General features: G+C 52.0%; 4 protein-coding genes across 4 annotated transcripts in view; 3 read left to right on the plus strand and 1 right to left on the minus strand.

Annotated features, from left to right (window-relative positions):
* DNAH17 (dynein axonemal heavy chain 17) overlaps window positions 1–528 on the plus strand; it is a 38619-nt gene extending 38091 nt beyond the window's left edge. The window contains exon 80 of the mRNA XM_054170382.1: window positions 234–528. Within this exon, the coding sequence (XP_054026357.1) occupies window positions 234–481 (248 nt within the window). The 3' untranslated portion in view covers window positions 482–528. The remainder of the gene's footprint in view (window positions 1–233) is intronic.
* Window positions 1–5292, plus strand: part of USP36 (ubiquitin specific peptidase 36) — a 74414-nt gene extending 69122 nt beyond the window's left edge. Inside the window, exon 21 of the mRNA XM_054170384.1 lies at window positions 5279–5292. The gene's annotated coding sequence lies outside the window, so the exon portion shown is untranslated. The remainder of the gene's footprint in view (window positions 1–5278) is intronic.
* On the minus strand, window positions 300–19761 carry PGS1 (phosphatidylglycerophosphate synthase 1). Its single transcript, XM_054170388.1, has 10 exons — window positions 19625–19761; window positions 14217–14406; window positions 13096–13173; window positions 11900–11999; window positions 11131–11320; window positions 10626–10804; window positions 9230–9763; window positions 5126–5274; window positions 2305–2447; window positions 300–415 (listed from the first exon to the last, which is right to left on the minus strand). Exons 1-9 carry the CDS (start codon window positions 19759–19761, stop codon window positions 2328–2330), a joined length of 1677 nt encoding a protein of 558 aa, XP_054026363.1. The 3' UTR covers window positions 300–415; window positions 2305–2327.
* A 1967-nt stretch (window positions 19762–21728) lies between these two features.
* SOCS3 (suppressor of cytokine signaling 3) lies at window positions 21729–24212 on the plus strand. The gene is made up of 2 exons (XM_054170614.1): window positions 21729–21812; window positions 22317–24212. Exon 2 carries the CDS (start codon window positions 22383–22385, stop codon window positions 23004–23006), a length of 624 nt encoding a protein of 207 aa, XP_054026589.1. The 5' UTR covers window positions 21729–21812; window positions 22317–22382; the 3' UTR covers window positions 23007–24212.
* The last annotated feature ends 1921 nt before the right edge of the window (window positions 24213–26133 follow it).

Here is a 26133-nt window from a genome sequence, read left to right on the forward strand (position 1 = left end):
GATGAGTGGGGACAGTTTATTGAGACATCCCACACACGGTAAGGCAAAAACGCATTCAGGAATCACAGTGAGATGAGAAGATATCAGCCCCATGACCACCAAGCCATAGCCACCCAGTGTTCACGCTCCATCCTGCTACAGCAGCTCCTTCCCACCCATCAGTAGTTGTGAAAACAACCCCTCCAAGAGACAAAGCTGGTAGCTGGTACCCTGACAATCTGCTACCGCCGCAGGTGCACGCTGGGACATCCCCTCCGGAGCGATCGCCGACGCTCAGCTGAAGGAGCTGACGCCCATGATGCCAGTGATCTTCATCAGAGCCATCCCTGCTGACAGGCTGGACACCAAGAACGTCTATGAATGTCCTGTCTACAAGACACGGATGCGAGGGCCCACCTACGTCTGGACCTTCAACCTAAAGACAAAAGAAAAAGCTGCTAAGTGGGTCCTGGCTGGCGTCGCTCTGCTCTTACAGATATAAAACCTTCAGGGCCCGTGAAAAACAGCAAATGCTTTTAACTTGCAAAGGAAAAAACACTCCAAGTTGTGTCACTTAACCCAAGGTTGATTGTCCCAGAATTACTTTAGCAGAAGTATCAATAAAAACAGTGCTGGAACTGCTGTCGTGTGCAGACTGCTCTTAGGCCACATGGCATTTTTCATGATGAATGCTGGTTTCAGTTGGTGGTTTCTGATAAAGTGCTGGTTGGGAGCCAGACCACCAAAGGAAGCCAGACAGAACAACTGCATGCAGCTATCCGGATTCCTTCCCTTCTCACAGCTCTCTCTCTTTCCACACATATTTGTCTGATGGCTCAGAGCTAACTGTGAGCAGAAACTCATCCAGCCATGTGCACAGCATTCCTGAGTGGACGCAGGGATCTGCTCAGACCAGCCAGGAGGAGGAAGGCACACATTTGGCCCAGCTCACCAACACAAAGGAAGTCCAGCTGCAAAGAGATAAACCTCTGAGTATGTTTCTTTCCATTTCTAGGTCACAGAACATCCTCTGCTCTTTTCTTGGATGGGGCCTTGAGGGACCTGACCTAGTGGAAGGTGCCCCTGCCCATGGCAGGGGGGTGGGAAGTCGGTGATCTTGAAGGTTTCTTCCAACCCAAACCATTCCACAATTCTGATTCTTTCCCACCAAACAATTTGCATCAGCAGTTACACCTATTAGGGTGATTAGAACTGCTGTGGCCACCTTGCAGAAATTGATGTCTGTCCCTTTAGCAAGAGTTAATTCTAAAATACAGTTGCATACAACTTCCCTCACAGCTAGTGGTAAAAGAAGGCACGAAGGGAGGCAAGCAGAGCTGCTTCTTCCTTTACAAAGCAGAAGCATTTAGAATAAATTACTATAAAGCTTCACACTTAGGTTTCTGATGCCTGAGAAGGCTGAAACTCTTTTTGTTGGCAATCTGAGAGCAGAACACACTGCATATACTCCACCAGTGACTCTCACAAAGCAGCCCAAACCTGCACTCAACACCTCTTTATCTGGCTTCTCCATCAGCTTCTCTGCAGGACCTGTGTTACAGTTTGAATCTCACACTTTCAGCAGTTAACATCCCCAAATCACCTGAGCACCTAAAGTCCTCTCATGCCCACTCCACAATTCATGGAAGACACTTGTAACACGTCATAGCATGAAGGAGCCAGGTACACAGCCCCAGAGATGGAGGCCATGTTTCTGTAAATAAAACTTAAGTGTGAACACCCAGCATCAAGGGCACACATGTGAGTGCCAACTGCATGGGCTGTGTGCGCAGGAAAAACCTGAGAGAGATTCCATGAAGCTCAGAGGGGCTCCAGTTACTGGGCAGTCAAACTGCAAGGCAAATCCAGGACACTGGAGGAAGCAAAACAGCATAACCAGCTGTCCCTGGTAACCAACATCTACAAGGTTAAAGCAAAGCACTGACCAGGTAAAAAGATTAAAAGCAATTTAAATACTCCAACATTTTCTATCAGCTGGTCATGATAAAAGGAAGCACAGCCCTTCTCCACAAAACCCTGAAAGGGACATTTCCAAAATGGAAGTTTCAGTTCTATTCATGGGAAATACCCTTGTATGTGTCTCCTCTACTGACCTGCCAGAAATCCTAGCAGAGGAAACCAAATACAGACCCTGAGCAAGAATTCCAGTCAGTGTCAAGTACTTCAGAAGGAGAGAGATGCCTGTTTCTGACTCACATCACCCATGTTGCCATCATCCATCTCTTCCACACAACAAAGAACACTCTATTTACTAACTACAGTCAGTGCTAGACAAACCCCCCAGAAGAATGGCAGAAAACTCACCCAAAGCAGCAGCTTTTCTTCTTTCAAAAGAAATTCTTGATCAGAGGCGTTACCAGCTTCACCCACAGCTTCACGTATCGGTTTGGCTGCTCGAATGTTGATGGTGAGACCACACCTGAGCAGAGGTAAAGCTGCTCCTGCTCCTGTGGAGGGAAAGAGACATCACCCCAGTAAATCTCTAAGGGATAAACTCTAAAATAGCCTTTCAGAAATGCAAGCTCCTTGGCCAGCTCATCTGCCAGCTCTCTCAGCACCCTAGGATGGATCCCGTCTGGTCCCATGGACTTGCGGGGATCCAAACGGCTGAAAAGATCTCTAACCGCCTCCTCCTGGAACAGAGGGAAACTATGCTGCTCCCTGGCTCCTTCTCAAGCTGCGCCAGGGGAGGTTTAGGCTGGAGGTTAGGAGGAAGTTCTACACAGAGAGAGCGATTGCCCATTGGAATGGGCTGCCTGAGGAGGTGGTGGGGTCACCATCACTGGAGGTGTTCAGGAGGAGACTGGATAGGGCACTTGGTTGCATGGTTTAGTTGATTGGGTGGTGTTGGATGATAGGTTGGACACGATGATCTTGAAGGTCTCTTCCAACCTGGTTTATTCTATTCTATTCTATAAAATTGGCCATGGACCTGCTAAAACAATGCACCATTTCTGCCACAAGCCCTTGACCTAAGACTTTGATTTCATGCCGTGCAACTCCAGACCAACTATAGCAGCAAGGAGGTGGCACAGGATCTGTCCTTCACACCCACCAGCCACAGCACTCCACCTTTAATGGCTATCAGCATGTTCAGTAACTCAGCCTTGAGAATTAGCAATTTAAACTCTACAAAGAGCAAAGGTTGAAGGTCTTTTGCCTTCTGTGCCCCACAGCTGAGCGAGAGTTAAGCTTCAGTTTCAGAAGAAGCCTCAATTCCTTGCTGTAATTGCCAGAAAAGGAAACCTTACCATAATCTCAAGAGACTGACTGAGGCAGCTCTTTCTAGACACAGCGTTTTCAAATGAATATGCAGTCATGATTTCAACTAAATTACCAGAAACACTTAGGCTTCTCCAGTGAGTGCACACTGCTGCTGGAGGAAATGAACCATCATGATGATAACACACATGATGATAACACATAAAAGCAGCTGTTTGATCAAAGGTAAAAGAGGTTTTTCTTATCAAGGCCAGTCAGGTCTCTAGATTTGCAGGCAAACAAGGAGCAGATCAGCTACTCTGAGTCTGTCCATCATCTTTTTCTCATTAGCTAAGCTATCACAAACAACAGAAAATACTCTGTGCTGTTTACACACAGGGTGGAACACGGGGAAGGAGGAACCAAGCACTGGAAAGTAACACCAAAAAGGTAAACTGACAACAGAAGGGAGACATTTGTGTGCCCAACCAGTCTAATTTTAGAAAGCCCAAATGCTCTAAGAGCTGTAGTCAGCCCAGCTATGAAGATTCTGCACAGTGATCATCTGATACAGAGAGGTCACCTGATTGCTGGAAACAAGACCGGTTCTGTGGAGTTCAGTTCCCTCTGTGGAGCACCCAGAGGTACCCAGAGCACTCACATTTCTTCCCAAATCTCATCACACATTTCTACAATGGCTCTGAATGGTACCTCAGCAAAGTGATTTCATGGCAACGTACCAGTAATGTACTAAACCTGCTAAACAAAGGTCCCAGAACAGTAAACAAACAGCCAATCTCACAATCAGCTTCCAGCAAATGGGGATGGTTTAAAGCCCTTTCAATGTGACCACTGCAGCACTGTGTGAGAAAATTCTTTTGTCATATTTCCATTGATTCTCTCCTTCCATTAGAAACAAGTAGAGGCAAGACATGAATTGAAATATTCAGGCAACTCTTCCAGTAATAGAATTGTTTTTGATTAGATGTACTGTGACTCATCCTGTGGAAGAGCCCTGATGCAACAAGGCAATTCCCATTGATCTTGAAGGCAGCTCTGCCTGCTTATGCCAGGACTCAGCTCAACAGAACATTTTTGAGATCCCCAACAAACTAGCTTGCTTTGTATCGGAGCAGACATCAAAAATTACTTGGGACACTGTGAGTTCCTGCAGCAAGACAGCTGGAGAACCAAACAGGATTCAGAGAAGCAGGAAAAGTGCTGAGCAGTCCAAGCTGCCTAATTTTAAAAAAAGCCCTGAACATTAAACCACTGAAAAATGTTTGTCTCAAGATTATACAATATCATCACAGGATCTTGAATAATAACATGGCATAGAACCTCATGGGCAATCCAACCAGCCCAGGAATCCCCCTCTTGGAGAAGCTCCACTAAGATCCTCTGCAGCCTACGGGAAGCCACCCAGAAGCTGACTGATTGGTGTTTAGATTCCTACAAAGGATTTCCCAAATGCCTGAGAAGCAAAATCCTCCAGAAGTCCAAGGTCAGCAATTCCATAGGCCTGATCTCATTATCCCAGAGCATGGTGTGATCCTGGCCATGCCTAAACGCTGGGGAATAGGGCCAAGGACATGCTGTGTGCTCAGGGAGCAGGGGAGAGCAGCAGAGAGGGAGCAGGGAGCTGTGAGCACTGTCTCTCCACACGCAGCACCTGAGCTCTCCCGACGCTGGAGTTCACTGGGGACAAGTTCCTTCCCGTCACGGCCTGCGCTTCCCAGAACCAGGCGCTTGCAGCAGGCATCTCATCAATAGTCACTTAACTGACAGCTCCCTGAGCCTTCCTGCACTCCAGAAGGTCTTGAATTATTGTAGCTGCAGGTTTTCATTGCAGCTGTGTCCTCAGCATTCCCTGCGTGGCCGGGGCGCACGGCAGCCCTGCTCCCCCCTGCAGTCAGTCACTTACCCGGTGCAGCTCCCGCTGCAGAGCTTGATTTTCAGTCACTATCGCAACCTGGGCCTCCAAGTCCCGATGAACTGATCGATAGCCGAAATTTGGGGAGCCAATGAGGGTGAGGCAGGGAAGGTCACTGCCTGCCAGGTACAGCCAGAGGCCTGCAGGAAAGACAGGAGAGGAGGGATACCATGGAGGCAATGAAATGCCCAACAAAAGGCTTCACTCAGAATGAATCAAATGTGTCAGACTGCAGGGACTACAAAAGATCAGGACACAAAGCAAGCTGCTCACAGATCACAGAATCACGGAGTTGTAGGGGTTGGAAGGGAGCTCTGAAGATCATCAAGTCCAAGCCCCTTGACAGAGCAGGATCACCTGAAGCAGATCACACAGGAATGTGCCTGGGTGGGCCTTCAAAGCTGTTAAGTTAGTGGCTGTTCTGCACCATGGTGTACCTGAGAAACACTGAGGACAGACCAATAGATTTTCAATAAAGGAAAACCTACACCAAGCACCAGAGCAGAGGGCAAACAAGCCAGGCCCAGACAGTCAGCTCCAGAGCTGGAAGCAGCACAGTGCCCAGTGACTAACCCCTTCCTGAGACTACACAAGAGGGTGACATGAAATGACACCTCCCTGCTCTGGCAGGTGAATTCACATGAAACAGACTGGTAAGAGAAGTGCAAGTTGCTACACCCACTCGTCTCCTGGGGAGATACCCCAGGATGAAATGAAGGTTTGCCAGGACACAAGACTCCCAAGTGCACTCCCCACTGCAGTTCACACACAACTTTGCCAGTGCAACAACCAGGGCAAGTGTGACAGAAGCCAGGATACCATCTATTGTCCAGCACACCATCACAGTACAGCAGGAAAGAGCAACTAGAGATGCAGAGGAGAGTCAGGACTGCTGCCAAGGGGAGTCTATCCAGCCATTCTCTGTGTATAAATGGACCCAAGAAGTGTTTCCTCTCCACTTGGCCCATCAGAAGCACTCAGAACAGCCCTGGTAGGTCCCTGAGAGATGAATTATCCCTCCAGCAAGCCACTCAAGACTACAACAAAGAAACCATCACGTAAAAACCACCTAGTCCTTAAAATAGAAGCAGGTTTCCTAACTCAGCCCCAGAGCAGTTCCAAGAACGCCTTGAGTAAGAAGCTGCCGATTCACCGCTGGTTCCTGTAACCTCCTCCCCGCCCCCACATCACACACACTCAGCAGCTTTCCTGCCACTTTCAGTCACCCCCTGGCTCAGGGGGGGCAGTATCCATCCCTCAGTGGCACAACTGGCTGCTCCACAGGCTCAGCCCACCCGCAGCACGGCAGAAGTGCCAACAGAGTGGGCTGTGTGAGCCACAAAAAGCACCCAAGCGGTGCAGAAATTTGGCAAGTTCTGCCACCCAAGAGGATGGCTGCCGGGGCAGGGTGGTGCCGTGGCACAAGGCTCCCAACAGCAGGCCAGAGCTCTGCTTGTCATGTTCCTCACTCTTTCAAAGCAGTCACATGGCAGCCCCAAAGCCTTTAGAGTGTCTCTGGCTTTATGGCCACCTGGCAGGATCTGCTTCAAACAGTGACTCACCTTCCCAGAAAGGGGAAGCGCCATTTCCCAGCCACCATTCAACAGCAGCTTTATCTGGGAGCAAACAGCCACCTGCCTGGCACTGTCACCCTGGCAGAAGAAGGAACCCCAATCCTAAAGGATATACCTGCGTCACTCACAGCATCACAGCCAGAAGGGCAGCAGCAGATAGATGTGCAGGGCTGCAGGTGAAGCCTGCTTCATGGTGTGACACCCAGGAGAGCCTCTCTCTCTGCAAGGACTTGTGAACCCAAGGGCAGTGGTAACCCTGGTGGGAATGCAGCATGGGAAGCTGTGCATGAGGATACAACGTGTTTTAAGTGGAGCTGTAAGAGTTTACAGAATAGCAACCACAGCTTGATCCAACAGGAAACTAAAAGGATGTCCTTTGCCTTAGCCCAAGAAGGAAGCATTAAGGGGCACTATTTGCTGCTAGGGACCTCACGTCCTCTTCCAGGAGCCAGACTCTACAACTGCCCTTCATCTGTCTCCAGGGTTTCCTCCTCTGCCCTGTCCTCTCTTTCATACACTGCATGACTCCTGCAGGAGGAAGCTGATGAATCAAGCTTATGCCAAAGGGCAGAATGTGCCAGAGAAGGGAGCTGAGGCTCATCCTTCCAGCACTCTGAAGAGGAAACGGAAACAAGGCAGCAAACATCTCCAACTGTCCCTCCTGCCAAGCACAGGAGCTGCTGAACAAGACTTGAGTCCTGTATCCCTCTCCAAAAGAAAACATCATACAGCACTTCCAGGAGAAGGCACAGCTGGCCCAGGAAGGGACTGGCTGCCCATGCCTTCCAAGCTCAATCCATGCCAAACCACAAATCCCACTTGGAACCAGCACTGCTTAGCAAGAGGGGGAACCTGCAAACCATGGAACACTTGAGCATGTGCTTCCTGGAAGACAGGCCACACAGGACTTCCCAGCCAGGCAGCACCTCCTCCAGGCTGCCCTGGACTGAGATAAGAGTTTTACTGCTCTGGAGTTACTGGTCTCACTGCAGCAGCAGCACAACACTCAACCGTAGTTTCGACAGAGAGGCAGCCTAGTAACTCTTGTGTTGCTTCTTTCATCAAGAGAACACCTACTCAGCAGCTTTCTCTCCCTGTCACCCCTGACCCTTCTTCTGGCAGCCCAGTGGGAAGCAGGGCTGATAGAGGCACTCCCATAATCATTAACAGCCAGTCTTCTTACAAAAACAACAGGTGAACTCTGGAACAGGAACTGGCCAGAGCCAGGAGGCTGCATCCAGATGAGATATGTGCAGGAAATGCCCCTCAGATGCTGCAGGGCACTGGGGAAACCTGTGTGTTGATTAGTGCCAGATAGGGCACTGTTTCCAGTAACAGAGCTGTCCTGGGGGACCATGAGCCATCATAGGAAGTGACACGCTGCACAGCTCTGCTCCCAGAGGATCAGAGGGACAGAAGATGCTGTGGAACACAGCAAACATGGTACAGCTTGGCCAAAGGCCTGACCATGAGACCAAGTCATTTTGTGAGGGGTTTCACTGGTCACCTCTCCATGTGAGAAGACTGCAAGAACCTCAATAGTGTCACATGCAGTGGATTGCTAAATCAGTTTTAAAATAATAATAACCACCCTCAATTAAGAACAGTTAAGTAGACCTCCACAGCTATTTGCATTACTAGAACCTACTACTGAGCATTCAAATACTTACTCCTGTCTTTGAAGCAAGAGAACATGAGTCAAGGACTGGATTTTCTGGAAGGAAAAATTAGAGACACAACCAGCAACAAGCAGTCAGGGGAAAATTTTCATGCTTTGGTCAAGGTGCCACTGAGCTGTGCAAGCTGCACACAACCTCTCAAGCATGAAAGAATCTGGGGGTCAGCTACAGAAGATCATGGTGGCAGTATTTATTATTTTTGTTTGTTATTAACTGCATTTGTTAAGCAATGCTCATTTCTCAGCAACTTCCCCTCCAGCTGCCTCCAGCTCCCACAAGACACATGAGTGCAGTTATTCACCACCCTGTGCTTTCCTGTATGCCACAAACAGAAGATGGTACAAATTCCTCAAGCCCTACGTCATCCCCAGCAAGACCTGCTGTGTCGCAGACCACTAAGGAGCCACCTCTAGCAAGCTCCCTCCCTGCTGCCACCACAGATCCTGCCCAGACGACCCCAGCACAGCCATGGCTTCTGAAACCGACAGGAGGGATAGGAGAAACTGCATCACAACTGTTGCTGTGATCATAATAAACACACCCAGATGCTTCCTTTTCTTTCACATCACGTTTCACATCAGGGCAGTGCCTTACTGTCACCACAGGGCCAATCCTTGTGTAATCTCTGGGGCTGTATTCAAATCAGAAATCCAGAGGCAAGGCATGACTTTGCGTGGCTGTTCTCTGAGTGATCCAAACCTCAGGGGTTTATGCAAGCAAGATACTGGAACCTTGGATGAGTGTTTTGGAGGCTAAGCCCAGGCTCAGCACCCAGCCAGCTCCTTAGTTGTGCAATCCAAACACGCACAAGTCCTCAGCGCCTTCTGAACAAGCCCTCTTACCTTTGGCATGGAAGGTCCACCCAGCCCTGGAGTACTCCTGCAGCTGGACCCTCTCCTGCTGGTGGAGGTAGCAGACCTCACTGTAAAACTGGCGCTCGATGTAAACGTAGGCAGCAGGGATGGCACCTGCCACCCCTTTGGCACCAAAGAAGCCGTTCACCTCCGGTGAGGCCAGCAGGATGCGATACTCGGCCCTGGTGCCCAGAATGAGGTCCATGTACGCTTGAGTCAGGTTGAAGTAGCCGGTGGTGAGGTATATCCTGGCGTCCCGCTCAGCCTCTGTCAGCAGTGTCTCTGTGACCATCTCATCTATTTGAATCCCAAAAGGTTTCATCTGGATTAAGGGATAGATCCAGGTGTCGGGTTCTGGTTTCAGACCCCCTGATGCTTGAGAGCCTTGTTGGGATATCAAGGAGCTGCCTTGCTGGCTGCTGTGGAAAGTCTTTGCGTGAAGGAGCTCTTGTCGTGTCCTGGCAGAGTTGATCACCTCCATGACCCTTCGATTTGCTATCTCACAGTAAGTCGTCTTGTCTCCTGCAGGAAAGCCACAAGAGATCATGCTTGAGACTTAAAAGGTGCAGAGCTACACATCACCTACTACATAGCAGGAAAAACTACTGCCAGGACACCAGTAAGAAGGGGCTAAGACAAAGACCACACAACTCTCTCCCCTAAGTCTCAAAAATGGATGTTTTAAGGTTAGCAAAGCTCCATTACAGAAGAAAAAAAAGATAAGAAACATAACTAGCAGTAACTTGAAAAATCTGTTGAGGAAGGAAAAGACCATAGCAAAGCTGAACTGGTAACCAAGAATGAACTTGGACACAGAAAATAAATTACTGCCCACACTCTAAGCTCACATCACACAGCAGTGAACAAGGCCAGGACAAAAACTTATGATGCAATCAGCCTGACAGATGCCTCGCTCTGCTCACTTGAATGTTTGTTTTCAGTCTTCCTAATCCAATATTCATTTGGCTTCCAGAACAGACCAGACTACAAATTATTAATTACCAAAAATAGCTCTACATTCATGAAACTTTCAGAATATGTACACACAGTCAGCTAGAGATTAATATCAGAAACAGAAAGAAACTCTCAAGGAATTTAAGCTCTTGTTTAAGGTCATGCACAGCTGTGCCATGAAGCAGCAATGAGACTGTTGCAGAGGAACCTGGAGCCTTTGCACACTCTGCAGATTAGCTGGTGACAGCCACTGTGCAAGGAACACTGACAAACCCAGACTCCAAACTCAAGAAATCCTGATTTTAATAATGGATGGCACAGAAACAAGACACCCCATGGTCTACAGACAATGGTCAGACAATTCACAAATGGATGGAGTTCAAGTCTTCTGGATTGTGTCATCCACCCAGATAACACAGCTCCCTCCTACCTTGGTATGGGTGTTCCATCCCCTCCATCATCTGGACTGTATCATCTCGCTGTAGTTGCAGAGACACATCTCCAATCGCATCCACTAGCTCTGTGAAGAAGTCTGCAATCTCAGGAGAGTCCTGCAGGAGAACATAGCGATCCTGACGATTGGTGAAGTACAAATCACTCAGGTTTGCACTAGGAGAGAAAAAGAAGAGTCGTGTTCCAGAACAGAGTGCAGACGGACGGTCCGGGCCTAGGCTACACCTCTCACTCTGCAGGTAACTGGAATAAAATACAGACTGGCCATTGCCCTTGGAATCTTGAGAAATCTTTTGGTTTATCCTTTTGAGAAAGACTCTCTTTCACATGAGAATCTCACATGGAAAAGCTGTGGTTGCTCTTCCATCTCAGAGGAGCGTCAATACGATCACTACAGAAAGACTAACAAACTTCAGACACCCTGGCAGCAAGCACACCCTAGCTACAGGAACCATGCAAGGACCTGAAGAGGGAGGACTCACCCACTGAGGATGACATTATCATCAAAGAGATAGACCTTGATGTGCTGCAGTCCAATGGTCTCATTAAAACGTTCTGGAATGAGGAGCCTGAGAAGCCCACGCAAGTTTGGAGTGTGGAAGAGGGACACGCGGACTTGCTCGGGAAATCGCTGCAGCAAAGGGATCAGCATCGTTCGAGAATTCTTCCTGCCTGGGAGACAAGCAGGGAGTTCACACACAGGATAAAACACAGCAAGACACCAGGGCTCCCCAGCTAGAGGGTGGTGACAGAGACGGCACCCAGCTCATCTGCAGGCGCTTAACACCTTACCCTCTTCCTTTTCTTTTTCAATCACTTTCATTTGCACTACCTGAGTATTGAAACTGACACCCAGAAGTGTAAGCTGTTACCTGAATGGGTGCTGGGAATAGTCACTGAGCAAGTCTGACTCGACTCAAGCTCCTTAATCATGCCACACCTCACACTGGAGATACAAAAAAAGGCACCAAAAGGTTCCTGATCAAGTGCTGCTACTTCCAACACTGTTTTCCTTTAAAAGGAAAATGCAAGTTGCACAGAGCAGGGTTTGGTCCTTCTTGCTCCTACCACCTCTTTGCAGAAGAAAAAGTATTCAGCCTAAGGATCTGGGAGTAAGTACTGGTATACAAAAGTCCAGTTTTAAAAGGGGTATTGTTTAAGCAAGGAAGTCCAATTGGTCGAGACAAAACCAGTTTACACAGCCTAGCTGTCAAATGAGCCTCAAAAGAAAGCAAGCATTTTAACACCTACCCCGAGATCCCCTGGTGTAGTCAAGGAGAATGGAAACTCTGAGGTTAGAGGATTCTTTGGCTTGCAGGGATTTCTCTAGTGTTTCTTCCAAGCAATCCACCTGCAGAGAGAGATTTCTCTACTCATTACAGAGAGCAAATGAAGCTTGATAAAGGAAAGCGTTCAGCAGCCAGGAGGACGGTGGCTATGAAAGCTTCCACACCCCTCTAAGAGTCGTTCCTACTCACGCAGAATGCTGCTGGTTTAGACTTTGCATCTGTCAGCCCAGCATCCCACTCTGTCAGCTCAAAGTAATACATGAAAGGACTTCAATTTTCCATGCACACCTCCTTCAAGCCTCTGAAGAGCAATTCATTCTAGCAAAGTCCCAACACCATTCCCAAAACACAGATTTGCACTACCAAAGGGAAACCTCAGTAGGAGGCAGTTTTATTCCTTAACTACAAGGCTGTTTGTCACAGGAGAATTCAAATCTTGTGTGCAAGCCCAGACAAAGCCAGGCACAAAACCCTGTGCTGGTCCCTGTACACCTTCACCCCACTGTGGAATTTGCCTTTTAACGTAAGAATCTGGCCACAGTCAGGCTCTGCCCTGAAGGTCTGGGGTAAGGCTTGTGTGTCCAGAGGGAAGAACAGGAGACAGGAAAGACTAACAACATGAAGCAAACATGACCTCTGTCTTAAATGCAGAGAGCTAATACTGCCTCAGCCTACTGTACTTGGAGGACACAACCCAGCACTACCCACGCACAACTTCAACTGTGTTCAAGGAAAACACCAGCAAAATAAAAGTTACTCATGGTCCCACATGATCTTCTGCAAGAACCCTTTGAACATCATGCCAGTAACCTCTAGGAGCCTGACAGAGCCAGGCTCATTATCCCATTAAAAGGTTCAGTATTTCCACAGCTCTGCACCAGGCTTGAAACAGAAACTCCAAGCACCTCCCTTCCAATTTCCTCCCCACCTCACGTGCACGTACACAAATGCAGCCAGGAACCAGGAGAGCGCTCTCAAGGAGAGTGGAAAACACATGTAAAGTGAATCCCTGTATGAAAGGTTTAATGACATTACAAGCTCACAAACTGCACCTCACAGATCCCTCCTGCACTTGCAGGAACAGGAAGCTTAATGCAAAGGCAGGCATTTCCTTTCTGCATTCACTTTCTCCCCTTCCCAAACCTTTTTCACACTCACCAGCTCCTGTTCGAGGAGCCCCGTTCCCAGGTACAGTGAAGCCATCACCACTCGCTGCTTGGCTGTCTTTATCTGCACCTAGGGGTAGCAGAAAATAACTTCAGTGTCACCCTTTGGCCTCTGATCACTTGGGAGGCAAAGATACAGACCGCAGGAGAGCTTGGCTTCCCCTGAGGACAATCACTTTGGCTAAACCATAGCACTGTCAGTGTTGCTCAAGGATGATACACTGTCAGCAAAGATGTAAAACACATCAGCAGCATTGCTGCAGCCAAAAATCAAGGAAGAAACCAATGCTTTCTGGAACACTGAGGAACACATTCCCTGCAGCTAAAGCTATGACATACAAGAGCAGTTCCCACGCAGCAACTGCAGCATGGGGATTGTGTCAGTACTGGCAACCTCAGCTTTAATTCTGCAACTGCTTTAATCTTTTTGTATCCCATCCTGTGAACTAGCTAGAACCTGGAGATCAGAGCTCTGTTCCCTTCCCCTGTGCCCCTCACCAATGCTGCAGGGTGGAGGCTGCTGCCCTGTTCCCCAACAGCTACCATGGTGATCTAAGATCATGTTTCAGAAGTACTGGAACTTGCTTTGAACACACATTGTAGAAGGACTCAAGGACAGAGCCAAACAAAGAAATTCTCACCTCTGCCCCCCTGCTTGCCCAAGAAATGCCATAGGACAGGAGTCACACTGTAAGGGCCTTTGGACTGCAGGAGTTGTGTGTGATTCACGTTGCAAAGAGAGTGGCCAAGAGGGCTGATCTACTGCATCTGCTTCAAGAGCAGTTACAAAGGGGATGGACCCAAACTCTCCTTGATAGTTACAGTTAAGCAGCAGCCAAAAGGCTTTGGAAAGTTCAGGTCTGGCACCAGAAAAAAATGCAAACTACAAAGATGGCACAGCACTGGAACTGTTCACCCAGAGGCAGAACCTCCATCCTCAGCCACTTTCTGAGGCTGATCTGATCTAGTCTTGACGGCAACCCTCCTTCAAGTAGAAGGCTGGACTGGTAACCTGCAGGTGCTCCTTTCTAACAATTTGTCTGTGATTCTCTATAACCACAGCAGCTGCCAGACCCCCAAAACCACTCCCACAAGCTGGAACCCACAACTCACCTTCAAGAGTTCATAGAATTCAGCTGGGCATGAAAGCACCTTGACGTGCGAGCTGGAGATCCCAAACTCTGGCACCAGGTTCCTGATCCACTGGAACCTGTGTGCTCCTTCTGGACAGAGCGAACAAGGTGGGGCTGTGATCACAGGGACAGGAGGTGTGAGCAATGGGGCTAGGAGCAGCCATGATGATCTGTGAAAAGCAAGATGGAGAAATTCCTTATAGTGGAGTCTCTGCTTCCCACAAACAGCTTCCAAGTAGGTAAAGAAAGAGCTGCCACCAGGGCCACCACGTTGCAAGCATCCACAAAGGCAGTAATTCCCTTGTCTTCTGTAATCCAAGAAAAACCACCAAAGCCAAATCTAGAAATAGAAAATCACAGACAAAAGGTAGGAGAACAGACCATCACATCAGCTCCTTCTCCTAGCTGGCTGGGGAGAGGGGAAACTACCCTGTCATCAGAACAGAAGAGGAAACAGGCAGGAAGCTGAAGGAACTGAGAACATGAACCCTCCAAACTCCCCCAGATCAGCTGTCTGGTGGTGCCACTGTGGTACCAGCTATAACTGTAACCAGTCACTTCTGAACTGGCTTTATCACACACACATGAGCTTTGCCACTTTCATGTCCAGCTTAGTTCCCAGCAGGGCTAAAGATCAGCTGTTCCTATTTCAGGTAAAGACCTTTTCCACATCACACTGCTCTAGAAGTTCCCTAACAAAACAGAAAAAAATGGCTCAGGCCCTCAAATGTATCCAAAACAAGGTCTACAACACACATAGTGCCTGAGTGCACATCCCAGACAAAGCAGTGAAGTCACAGCACCACAAAATACAGCAAAGGATCAGGAGTGTTTCAACGGGCAGGAGCCAAGCACCACAGCTGAGAAACATCGAGTGGCCCCCTACAGAGGTGGCACTCACAGTCTGCACAAGTACTTCAAGAAGGTCAGAACTTCTACAAATCTCAAAGAAACAGCAGGGAACTCATTCCTTAAAAAGCCATTTCAGATAAAATTTAATTCCTTCGGGAAGAAATCAACTTACTGCTAACAGTCATGCTTATAGGAGTGGCAAGACACAAATGGATCTTTTCTTCTCTGGATGCTTCATGCAAATTCATCAAGTCATACCAGAACCCCTGGTAGGAGTTTGTCCACATGACAAAACCACATTTCAGCACAATTAGCAGCAGCAACTCCCATGAGATCCAGGAATTGATGAGCAAGGGACTGAACTACACCCCCAAACCTGACAGAAAATGTTCTGGTCTCAAATCCCACTCACAGAAGTCATTTGCTACCAGGGCAGAACCAATGCCTGAAGGAACACCAGATCCCTGGGGCCAGGAGACAACCACTAGCTTGTGACCATCCTGATGCATTTTGCCATCACCACATACCAAGAAAAATCTGATTATGTCCTTTACCAGAATTTGTTACAAGGAACTTGTAGGTTTTACCACAATCCAAAGCCCAAATGACCACAGATTCCAGGAAGATGATTTCACTCCTTTGCTTCATGATAAAACACTGGATCTTCACAAGCTTTCTGAACACCCTTACACAGAAACCACAGTTTGCAGTTGCATTTCCTGGAAAATCCACTAGTTCGTCACAGACTATTCATGGCAACAGAAACCCGAGTCAAACTGTGAAAGAATTCCTAGGATGGTGGATTTAGAATCATAGAATTGTTAGGGTTGGAAGGGACCTGAAGGATCATGAAGTTCCAACCCCCCTGCCATGGGCAGGGACACCTCACACTAGATCAGGCTCAGAGCCATATCCAGCCTGGCCCTAAAAACCTCCAGGGATGAAGCTTCCACCACCCTCCCCGGGCAACCTGTTCCAGTGTCTCGCCACCTTCATGGTGAAGATTTTCTTCCTAACATCCAATCTGAATCTACCCATTTCTCTTTTTGCTCCATTCCCCCTGCAGTCCTATCACTACCTCACACCCTAAAAAGTCCCTCCCCAGCTTTTTTGTAGGCCCACTTAAGATACTGGAAGGCCACAATAAGGTCTCCTCGGAGCCTTCTCTTCTCTAGACTGAATAGCCCAAACTCCCTCAGTCTGTCCTCACAGGAGAGGTGCTCCAACAGATCATGTTGGCCAGGCTCGGAATCAACACCCAGAAGCTGTACCAATGACCAGCACAGACTGCTAAACACAATGGAAACATTCCATAGTATAATATACACACACACACACACACATCAATCAAAGCAGAAAAGAAATACCAGAAATACTGGTTTCCAAGAACATTCTGGTCAGTCTTTGCAGGACCTGTGCTCAACCCATGTCTCAAGCCACAGACCATAAATGGGGAGCAGAGAGTCACTGCCAATTACTGCCAAGGAGGATGGCAAGCAGAACAAGACAGACCAGGCTGCATCAGTTCAAACCAGCATCCAAAAATACTCTTTAAACACCACAAAAGGCACGACTTGCAGAGCAGTAACAAAGCCCAGGGCTACAACCAAGCCCTGCAGATTACAAATGATGTTGTCTGGAATTATTCCCACTGATGCAACAGTGGCAAATTTTACTCATTTTATGATAACAGTTTATCAGTGAGAGGAGATAAATCTTTTCCTGCTTCCTTCATTGGTCAGTCCTGGCCAGTTATACTTCCAGAAGCCACTACATACTTCCAGAAGCAGCTGAGAAACCATCTTCTAGAAATATGATTCCAAGAAGCCATTTTCTGGCAAAGAGCACAAAAACTGCCAGTTAAACTGCATCCTGACTCCATGTGGCCAAATATGTGGTTTATGGACTGACCAGGCTTCTTCAATCAACCCTTTCTCAGCATTTTTGAGGGAGAAAAATCCATCTGTGGCACCAGAACCATTTGCTTTGAACCTCCTTAACTCTGTACATGTATTGACACTCTGGGTTTTTTACTGCCTACACAATTCATAGTACACCTACACTGCTTAATACTTTAATCCCATACTGAAATTTTAGGATTTATTTAGAGAGCTTAAGGTTTTTACAGCGATCCAACAAATCAGTATTTTGCCCTAGCCAACACTAACAATGGCTCAGCAACTGAAGCAGCAACTTCTACCCACAGCTCAAGCAGCTGCCCAAGGACCACAAAACCCTTCCAAGTGTAAGCACCCAACAGTCAGAAACCACACAACGTTATGAAGAAATCATCAAAACTCCATACTTTGACAAATCAGCTTTCAGGGAACCAGAAAACAGGGCTGGGGGGGAGCCCTTCCCATGTACTCTACATCATCAAGTTAATCAGAAAGAGAAAACAGAACTAAAAGAAACCACTTCAAATCTTTTCTGCATTAGAAGTTGACCTTAAATATGAACGAGGGATTTTTGTGTGTGTGTGTGTATGCTCTATTTTTAAAAACTGTGGGTTTGGTACACAAACTCATGGTGGAGCTGAAACAACTCTAATTCACTGTAAAACCTCATCTGCAGAGCCAGAGGTGAAACGAAACTGCAGGATCTGGCGCCGTCCTTTCACCCACGCGTACGTCACCGCATAGGGGATCTACAAGCCAGCTGCCCTTGAATCTGGTTGTCTCTTTCCAGGGCTCAGTCTAGTAATTTATCTGTGCTAAAAAAAAAAAACCCACTGCTGAAACCAAAAGAGAAGTCTGAAAAGAATTTCCTTGGCCTAACCAGAACACAGGGCAGAACAAGGGCTAACACAGGGCTCTGAGACATCAGCAAGAACGACTGCAGCCCATTTGCTGTCCAGGGGAAAGCCGAGCGGAGATGTGTCGTGACATGAGACACACCACCCTTAAAAGCTTGCCTCATACAGAAGATTGTATCAGGCATCACAGTAACCAAACCAGAACAGAATCCTCCCAGGCCTCTCTTACCAAGTACAGTGCAAAGTGGTGCCCAAAAGCTGGAAGATAGGACCTATTTCTAAAGATTCCTTGGAAGCATTTTGTTTGATTGCTTCTGACCCAAGAACATGAGTTCCACAGAAAAACAATCACCTCTGCTTCTTTACTGGTTTGGTTTCAGCAGGAACTGCACTCCAGGTCCCAGAGGCCAAAAAAAGCAACAGCAGCAAAACTAAGGCTGTGGGGCAGTGGCACGGGCAAGAAGAGGAGAAGTTGTTCAGGGGAGCCAAGCTAAAGGACTGACAGGAGGAACCAATCTGCAGCTTCACGTTCCCTTCAGCACAGTACACAGCCAGCCTAGCAGCAAGGGCAGATCTGCCTCCCCACAGCTTCTTCATCCCTGCTGTCTCTGGGGAAGGACAAAGGAAAGGGAGGCTCTGGGCCATTTTCAGACACCAACTCCTAGATCCCGCTCACCACACAGCCAAGACATCAGGACAGGAAGGCTCACTCCTTCCCACAGCAGCCAACTCAGACACATTTAAAATGACAACAAAAACACACTCTGTACAGTTTGATAATTCAATTGCTCCAGCACAATGGAGACAGCAGCTGGGCAGAGCAGCCCTCTTCCCCCCTCACCTCCCCCATATCACATCCAGCCCCAGCACAGACAGGGTTGAGGCCTGTTCTCACATCTTTTCCAGTGGGGAGCAGGGGGATCTCACCTTCCACAACCTCCAGCCCAGGTGGGTTGTGCTGAACACCTGAACTCCAGGCAGGATCAGTCTGGAGGCTGACCAGTACTAATGACGGCTAAGGCAGTCATGGAATGGTTTGGGAGGGACCTTTAAAAGTCACCCCCCTGCAGTCCAACCCCTTCCAGTGAGCAGGGACATCTTCAAGTAGATCAGGTTGCTCAAAGCCCCAGACAACCTGACCCTGAATGCTTCCAGGGTTGGGGAATCTACCACTTCTCTGAGCAACCTGGGCCAGTGTCTCACCACCCTCAGCATAAAGTACTTCTTCCTTGTATCTAGTCTAAATCTCTCTCTTAGTTTCAAATCATCATCTCTTGTTCTGTCCCAACAGACCCCGCTAAAGTCTGTCTCCATCTTCCTTGTAGACCCCTTTAAGTATTGAAAGGCCGCAATGAGTAATTAATTAGTAACATCGTTTAGGGAAAATAAATGAAGGAGGAAAACAAGTGCAGCTCGTCCTAGGGGCAGCAAGCTGAGAGCAGAACTCGTCCCAAGCCTAAACTTAACCCTAATCAGCCCTTCGGTAGTTGATTCACTGTTGAAACATCAGACCCGAGCCGCCCCGCCTGCGGGAGACGGAGTCCGGTACCGGCAGGGCCGTCACTCCCCGCACCTCCGCAGCGTTTTTAAAGGGTCGAGCAGAGCACGCACGGGGCAGAATCCCAGGGCAGCGCCGCGTCCAGAGAGGGGAAGCGACGACCGGGAGTCAGCGCGCTCCCCACCCAGGTAACGCACAGCCCAGCCACAGGAGCGGAGCCGCTCGCCCGCCACACCGGGCGAAGCTCGGGAGGGACCAGGGCCGTCTCGGCGCAGCTCCTTACCTGCGGGCGCGGCGGTCGCGGCCACGGGACAGGCGGTCGGAAAGGCGGCCAAGCAGCGCGGCCAGCCCGAGGCGGCCCCGAGGCAGCCAGGCCGAGAGCCTCCGCCACAGCGCCGTGCCCCCCGCCGCCGCCGCCATCAGCCCGCGCACCTTCCGCTTCCGGCCGCTGCCATGGCGACGCGGCAGGACCGTCCTTCCGCTTCCGGGCCGGCCGGCTGCTCCCGCCGCTCGGTCCCCCGCGTCGTGGCGGTATGGAGAGACCGCTCCCAACGGGAATGGTCCGGAGGAGCTTGGGAAGCGGCTCAGTACGGGCTCGTTGTCCGGCGGCGCCTGCCCGGGGACTTCCCCGCTCCCCCCCTCCCCCCCCGGACGGCTTTACACCCGAGCCCCGGGAACTTGGTCGCCGTCCTGGCTTTCAGCCCTCCCAGGTCTCCCAGAGCCATTGTCCCCCAAAATCCTTCTTGGAGAGCCCGGCCCCGGGGACGCTCCCGCCCGCCGCATGCCGCCTCTACGCCCGCCCTGGCACGTCCCCGGGATGAGCTTAGTGTATGGTCATGGAGGGAACTGCTGGTCCACGCCGTGTCCCCGTAGCTTGCCACACCGGGCAGGGCGAAGCGGAGCCCTGACGGGGCGGTGTGCGGGTGCCTCCGCTGTGCCCGCCAGAGCCACGTTCCGGCCGCCCAGCCTCGGCTGCGGGAAGCCCAGCCCGGCCCGGCCCCCGTTTCGCCACTCCCGCCCCCGGCAGCGCTCCAGAGCTCGTTTGCATTGCAGACCAGCTGGTTCACCGCAGCCTCACTTCCCAGAACTGCTCCTCTGGTGTTTATTCCTGACTGGCAGAGGCAGCGGCGGCCGCGGCAGCTCCTCCAGGGCAAATTAAACTATTTAAAATAAAATCCCTGACAAAGTCTGGCTTGTTTTCCAGGTCGAAACTGACAATGGCCAAACGAAAATGCAGAGAAACGAGGTGGGCAAGGGGGCTCCGGTCCCCCCTGAGCTCTGCTCGCCGCCCACTCTGCTAGGTTGGCCCACATGCTCCCCTCCTGGGGGCTTCCAGACCCGAGTGAGCCAGAGCAAAGGGACGAAGAACCTCTCTCGGGGTAGACTCTGCCGTCCACCCCCGGGAGGACCCAGCCAGGGGACGGGGACCCTCGGCTTCACGGCCTCGCAGCAGCTTCCCCACCGGCCCACAGACGGACATCTCGGCCCCTGCTCTGCCACGCCGAGTGCCAAAGCACCAACTGCACAGGGCAACCCCAGAGCTCCCGGAGCCAGCGCTGGTCCCAGCTACTGACCAGAGGCACCATCGGAGCTACCGGCGCCGCCATTGTCCCTCGTGGGTCACAGCCCCCTTGAAGTGGGTCTGCAGGCGGGGGTAGTTCGGCCACTGTTGATCTCTGGGAGCCCCCCAGGCACAGCCTTGGGAGATGACTCGCCCCTTATTGTCCCGATATGTGGAGGGCGGGGTGGGAGGGAGTTTCATCACCCCAGGTCTCTCGGAAAGCGCATTCGGGGCCAGAGGCAGCCTGGGCACATTGTACTTGAAACAAAAGCTGGCAACGTGGGGCTGCTGGCTCCGCTGCCCCACTGCATGGCGGCACACCCCCCCCCCCACACACACACACACCCTCCGGTGTACCCTGCCAACAAGATCCAAATCCACACTTCTGTTAGGTCGGGGTCCAGATAACCTTCCCAGCAGAGGCGAAGGCACTTCGCAGTGCCCTCCTGGGGCATAAGCATCCCCGGGGCAGGCCGCACCCCTGTCATGCCCACGGGCAAGATTCCCCCTCGACGAGGGTGTCCCGGGGCGGGGGGGTCCCGGGGTTGTCCCCGCGGCCGGGCTCGGGAAGGGAGGAGAAGGCGCGGGGGGAGGCAGAACCCGGGACTCTCTTCTTAGAAGGAAAGATCGTGCCGGGGAGCGAGGGGGATGGGGGGGGGGAGGGCGGCTGCGCTGCCCGGAATGGGCCGGCGGCGGCTGGCGGCACGCCGAGGCGGGCCGGGCCGGGCGGGGCGGCGGGAGGGCGCCGGCAGCGTTACAAGAAGCCGCGCAGTTCCAGGAACCCGAGGGCGGGCTCTGCGCCCGCTATAAGAGGCCTCCCCGGGCGGCCTCGGCAGCTTTGCCGCCGCCCGCTGCCACGCACCGGCTTTCACCGCCACTGCCGAGACCGGCCCCGGCACCCGCGCTCCAGGTACAGTAACTGCCCGCCGTGGGACGGGATCCGGGAGTATGGAGGCGGGGACCGCGGTGTCCCACGGGGACAGATAGCCCCACACCGGGAATGCCGGTGCCCCCGAGGGGGGCGATAGTAGAGAACTGGTAATACCGATGCCCCCCAGGGAGTGAGGTAAACGGGCATCTCCGTGCCCCTGGGCGAGCAGTAACCAAGTACCGGGGGGGTGCTTTGTACCCTGAAGAGGCTGATAGCCGGAGATGCCCGTGCCCCGAGAGGGCAATGGCCGGGGTTCCCAGTGCCTCCCCGAGAAATGAGGTAGCCGGGGTCGGGCGGAGCCGATGCCCCTCGACAAGGGGATGGCTGGGGTCGGGGGATGCCGGCGCCTGGCGGGGGAGGGCGATAGCAGCTGCCGGTGCCCCAGGAGGACATTCGGCGAGGGCTGGGAATTCCGGTGCTCCCGGGAAGTGAGCAGCGAGCGAGGCGCGGGGATGCCGGTGCTAACGGCCATCTCTGCCGCAGGTGATGGTGTAGCAGCGGCTGGTCCCGCAGCAGCACCCCGGGCACGCAAAGCTGGCTCCCTGCGCCATGGTCACCCACAGCAAGTTCCCCGCCACCGGGATGAGCCGCCCCCTCGACACCAGCCTGCGCCTCAAGACGTTCAGCTCCAAGAGCGAGTACCAGCTGGTGGTGAACACCGTGCGCAAGCTGCAGGAGAGTGGGTTCTACTGGAGCACGGTGACTGGCGGTGAGGCCAACCTGCTGCTGAGCACCGAGCCCGCAGGCACCTTCCTCATCAGGGACAGCTCGGACCAGCGGCATTTCTTCACTCTCAGCGTCAAGACAGAGTCAGGCACCAAGAACCTGCGCATCCAGTGCGAGGGTGGCAGCTTCTCCCTGCAGAGCGACCCTCGCAGCAGCCAGCCTGTGCCCCGCTTCGACTGCGTGCTCAAGCTGGTACATCACTACATGCCACCCGCGCCTGTCCCCGAGCAGCCAGGAGGGACCCTGCACCCCAAACGCACCTACTACATCTACTCGGGCGGTGAGAAGATCCCCTTGGTGCTGAGCCGCCCGCTCTCCTCCAGCGTCTCCACCCTGCAGCACCTCTGCCGCAAGACTGTCAATGGGCACCTGGACTCCTATGAGAAGATGACTCAGCTGCCAGCTCCCATCAAGGAGTTCCTGGACCAGTATGATGCCCCTCTCTAAGGGGCCAGTGGAGCAAAGTTACACGCTACAAGCACAAGAGCAGGGGACAGGCACAATACCTCACCAGTGTGGGGACTCGCAGGGCATGCCAAGCCTCTCCCTCCAGGACGGAAAGGAGAGGGACTGGGGTGAGCCACTGTGGACCCAGTGCTGTGGCGAGCACAGCCTGGTGCCTTTGGTGCTGGGGGGCAACCCCGAGGAAGTGCGACAGCCTCTCTCCACTGGGAAGGAGGAGGCTGCTCCGGTTGGACTGTGGATGTTACAGTGTGCCCAGTGCAAAGGCCTCCCCATCACAACCAGGGAGATGCTGTTGACAAAGCATCCGTGAGCTCAGGCAGACAGGATGGCACCCACAGCACAGGGGAACATGCACCCTGGCAGCCACATCCCGACTGCTGTGGTGAGATCATACCTGGGGTGTCTTGGCAAGAGCCCTCTCCTGCCACCCAAGCACGGAAAGCACTGGAGCCCAGTGAGTGCCTGATCACTTTTCCTCCGTTTTAAGGGGAAAGTGTTTTTTGCCCATACTGTATGTTACCTCTTGCTGCCTCCCTGTGGGTGGAAGCTCCTTTCACACCAGGCCCCAGACTTGGAGGTTGCTGCCTTTTTCCCCTAGCTGCCATTTTCCAGGGGACTAAGCCTTAATCTTATCCCTGCCCCATGGTTTGGGTTGCTGCACATCATTTGGTGACGCTGCACCGATAACAGTCCCGGTGACGTGCCATGAAGCTGGAGGGGAAAGAACGTGTCCTGACACCACTGAGAATCCTGCACGACCTCATCTGCAAGGAGCACTCCAGGACTTGCTGCTGCCACCAGACCGTTACTCCCGAGCGTCACAGCCCACATCTGCCCAGCTGCTCCCTGCAGACCCTGCTCTGTGGGGACACCAATTTCCCCCAGGAGCGTGGCAGGAGGATTCTTTGGAGCGTGTCGTCTCACAAGTGCTTTTCTGCGTGTGCCCAGAGAAGCAGTTGGGGTTTTTCTGGCTTTTTTTTCTTTTACTTCATTTTTTTTTAACCAAAGGGATGTTTACAGGCCAACGTGAATCACTGTCTTTTATAAAGATTCCATCTTCACCTCCAGCCTTGAGGGCTGAGCAAAAACCATGCTTGAAAATTCAACCAAACCAAAACTCAAGATGAAACTTTGCACATATTTATATTTATATTCAGAAAAGGAAATGTTTCCATAATTTATAATAAAGAGCACTATTTTTTAATGAAAAAAAAAAAAAATCTGGTTTGTTTTTCTCCCTTGCATCTCTGAGGCTGCTTGGGCCGAACCCCCACCCCACCCCCCCAGCCCCGGCATGACGCATGTCCCTCTGCAGCCGCTGCCCTCACTATGAAGTTGGGATAGTGTTTACACCACGTAAGCGCCTGTTTCCTGGAGCCTGCTCTCCCTGCCGGGGTGATCCCTCCGGGGTGACTCACAGCCCGGCATGCGTAAGCGCTGCTCCAGCGCTCAGGTACATCCGAGCCCTGCGACCTCCCTCCACTGGCCGAGCCACAAACCGCTGTGGGGACGGGACCTGCTTCTGGCACGTGCTGCAGCCACAGATGTCCCTGGACTGCAGCACATGGCTCATTGCCCTGGGCACAGAGGAGGGGAGTTGCTGGCCAAGGCTGGCCTGTGGCACGGCACCAAATGCAGCCCTGCCTCTGCAATACTCCTGCCCCCTAGGTCAGTTTTGGGAGGGGAATGCAGAGGAACCGGGCATCAAGGGATGCAGGGTTAGAAAAAGGTTTGTGGTGCTTTTGTTGCGAGTGCAGGGATTGAGGGTTAAGCAGGGAGGCTGAGGTCCTGCTCACTGCACAGCACAGAGGTAGAAGTTCTTATCCTGAACCATGAGGACTGTCCTGTGCAGACCCTCATGCCAGACCCACCCTGGCACAGAGCAGATGTCAGAGGAAGAGGAGGAGGAGGGAGAGGGTTTCCACCTGGGGCATCCTCGCCCCTGGCTGGCAGCACCTGGCCCCCTACTCTTGCCTTCTATGGAGGCACCATCCATGAGAACCAGGCATGGGAATAAACCTACAGCTCCAGCTAGCTGGAGGGAAACTCTGTCTGGGGGGGTGTGGGGGAAACTCCTGTGAGTTCCAGCCCCTTGCAACATCCCCAGAGTCCCAGGCAGCAAGAAGGAAGCCCAGGCACCCTGTGCTTCACAGCCACTGCAGCACTTCCAGTCCTGTGCTATGGGCACCACTCTGGGCATCCTGCACCATACTCCCTCCTGGGGAAGCCCATCCATTGGGAAAAGGCTTCCCTTAGGAATCACCCCAGAGCAGAGGGATGGCAAATGTGCCCTCTCAGGCTGCAGGCACGGTATGGTCCCAGTGACTATTTTGGTGCTGCTCTCTGGGGCTGTGGCTCGCAGGCTGCCAGGAAGCACTGTGCAGCCTGCCCGGGCACTCGCCGGAGCTATGTGAGGAATGTCCATGTGCACGGGTGGCTGCCCGCCAGGCCCTGCCGAGGCACATCCCCGACGTCAGGGTTCCCAGCAGCACCAGTGACTCCCAGCCCCACTCCAGGGAGCAGGGTGGGAGCAGCACCATGAGGATGAGCAGCCCCTGCCAGCAGGAGCACCTGGGGAGGGACCGACAGCATCACAGCACTTAGGCAGAGCAAGGCACAGCAGGGGATGTGAAACTGGGAATCTGGGAGACCTGAACACCTTCCGCACTGCCCTGGCAGAGTGAAGGGGGTCACAGCACCCCACCATAGGGCAGAACCAGGAAGCTGCCTGAACCAGCCCTGACCAACAGCCCCAGCTGGACCCTAACCCCCTTGTCCCTGTGGGAACAGCCCTGGCTTCACTGCTTCCCAGAAGAGCCCTGTGGGCCATTCAGGGGTCTCTTCCCTCCCTCTCAGGCCACTGCGCTGTTGTATCCCGCTGCTAAGTCAAGAGTCTGGGGAGCTCCACCAACCCCATGGCTTTCTTGGAATGAAGCCAAGCTCACGGCAGCACTGACGCAGCGGCCAGCGGGTAAATCCCTGCCGAAGGTTTCACAAACCTCTTGCCTTCAGAGAAGCTGAGTGGACTTGGCCCCGTGTTTCGTAAGGAGCCAACCAAGTGTGTCACTGGCAGCCAGTTCCCCTCTGTCCCGTGGCTGACTGAGCTCAT

The sequence above is a fragment of the Dryobates pubescens genome, chromosome 20 (assembly GCF_014839835.1).
Source record: "Dryobates pubescens isolate bDryPub1 chromosome 20, bDryPub1.pri, whole genome shotgun sequence".
In the NCBI taxonomy this organism is placed as follows: domain Eukaryota; kingdom Metazoa; phylum Chordata; class Aves; order Piciformes; family Picidae; genus Dryobates; species Dryobates pubescens.

Excerpts from the sequence above, each read along its gene's own strand:
- SOCS3 (XM_054170614.1), top strand. The coding sequence starts at position 22,383 with ATGGTCACCCACAGCAAGTTCCCCGCCACCGGGATGAGCCGCCCCCTC.
- PGS1 (XM_054170388.1), bottom strand. The coding sequence starts at position 19,761 with ATGGCGGCGGCGGCGGGGGGCACGGCGCTGTGGCGGAGGCTCTCGGCC. Across the intron at positions 10,805-11,130 it reads GATAATGTCATCCTCAGTGG|TGCAAACCTGAGTGATTTGT; the intron begins GTGAGTCCTCCC and ends TTTCTCTCCTAG. Across the intron at positions 2,448-5,125 it reads TGCAGCGGGAGCTGCACCGG|GAGCAGGAGCAGCTTTACCT; the intron begins GTAAGTGACTGA and ends TTCCCTCCACAG.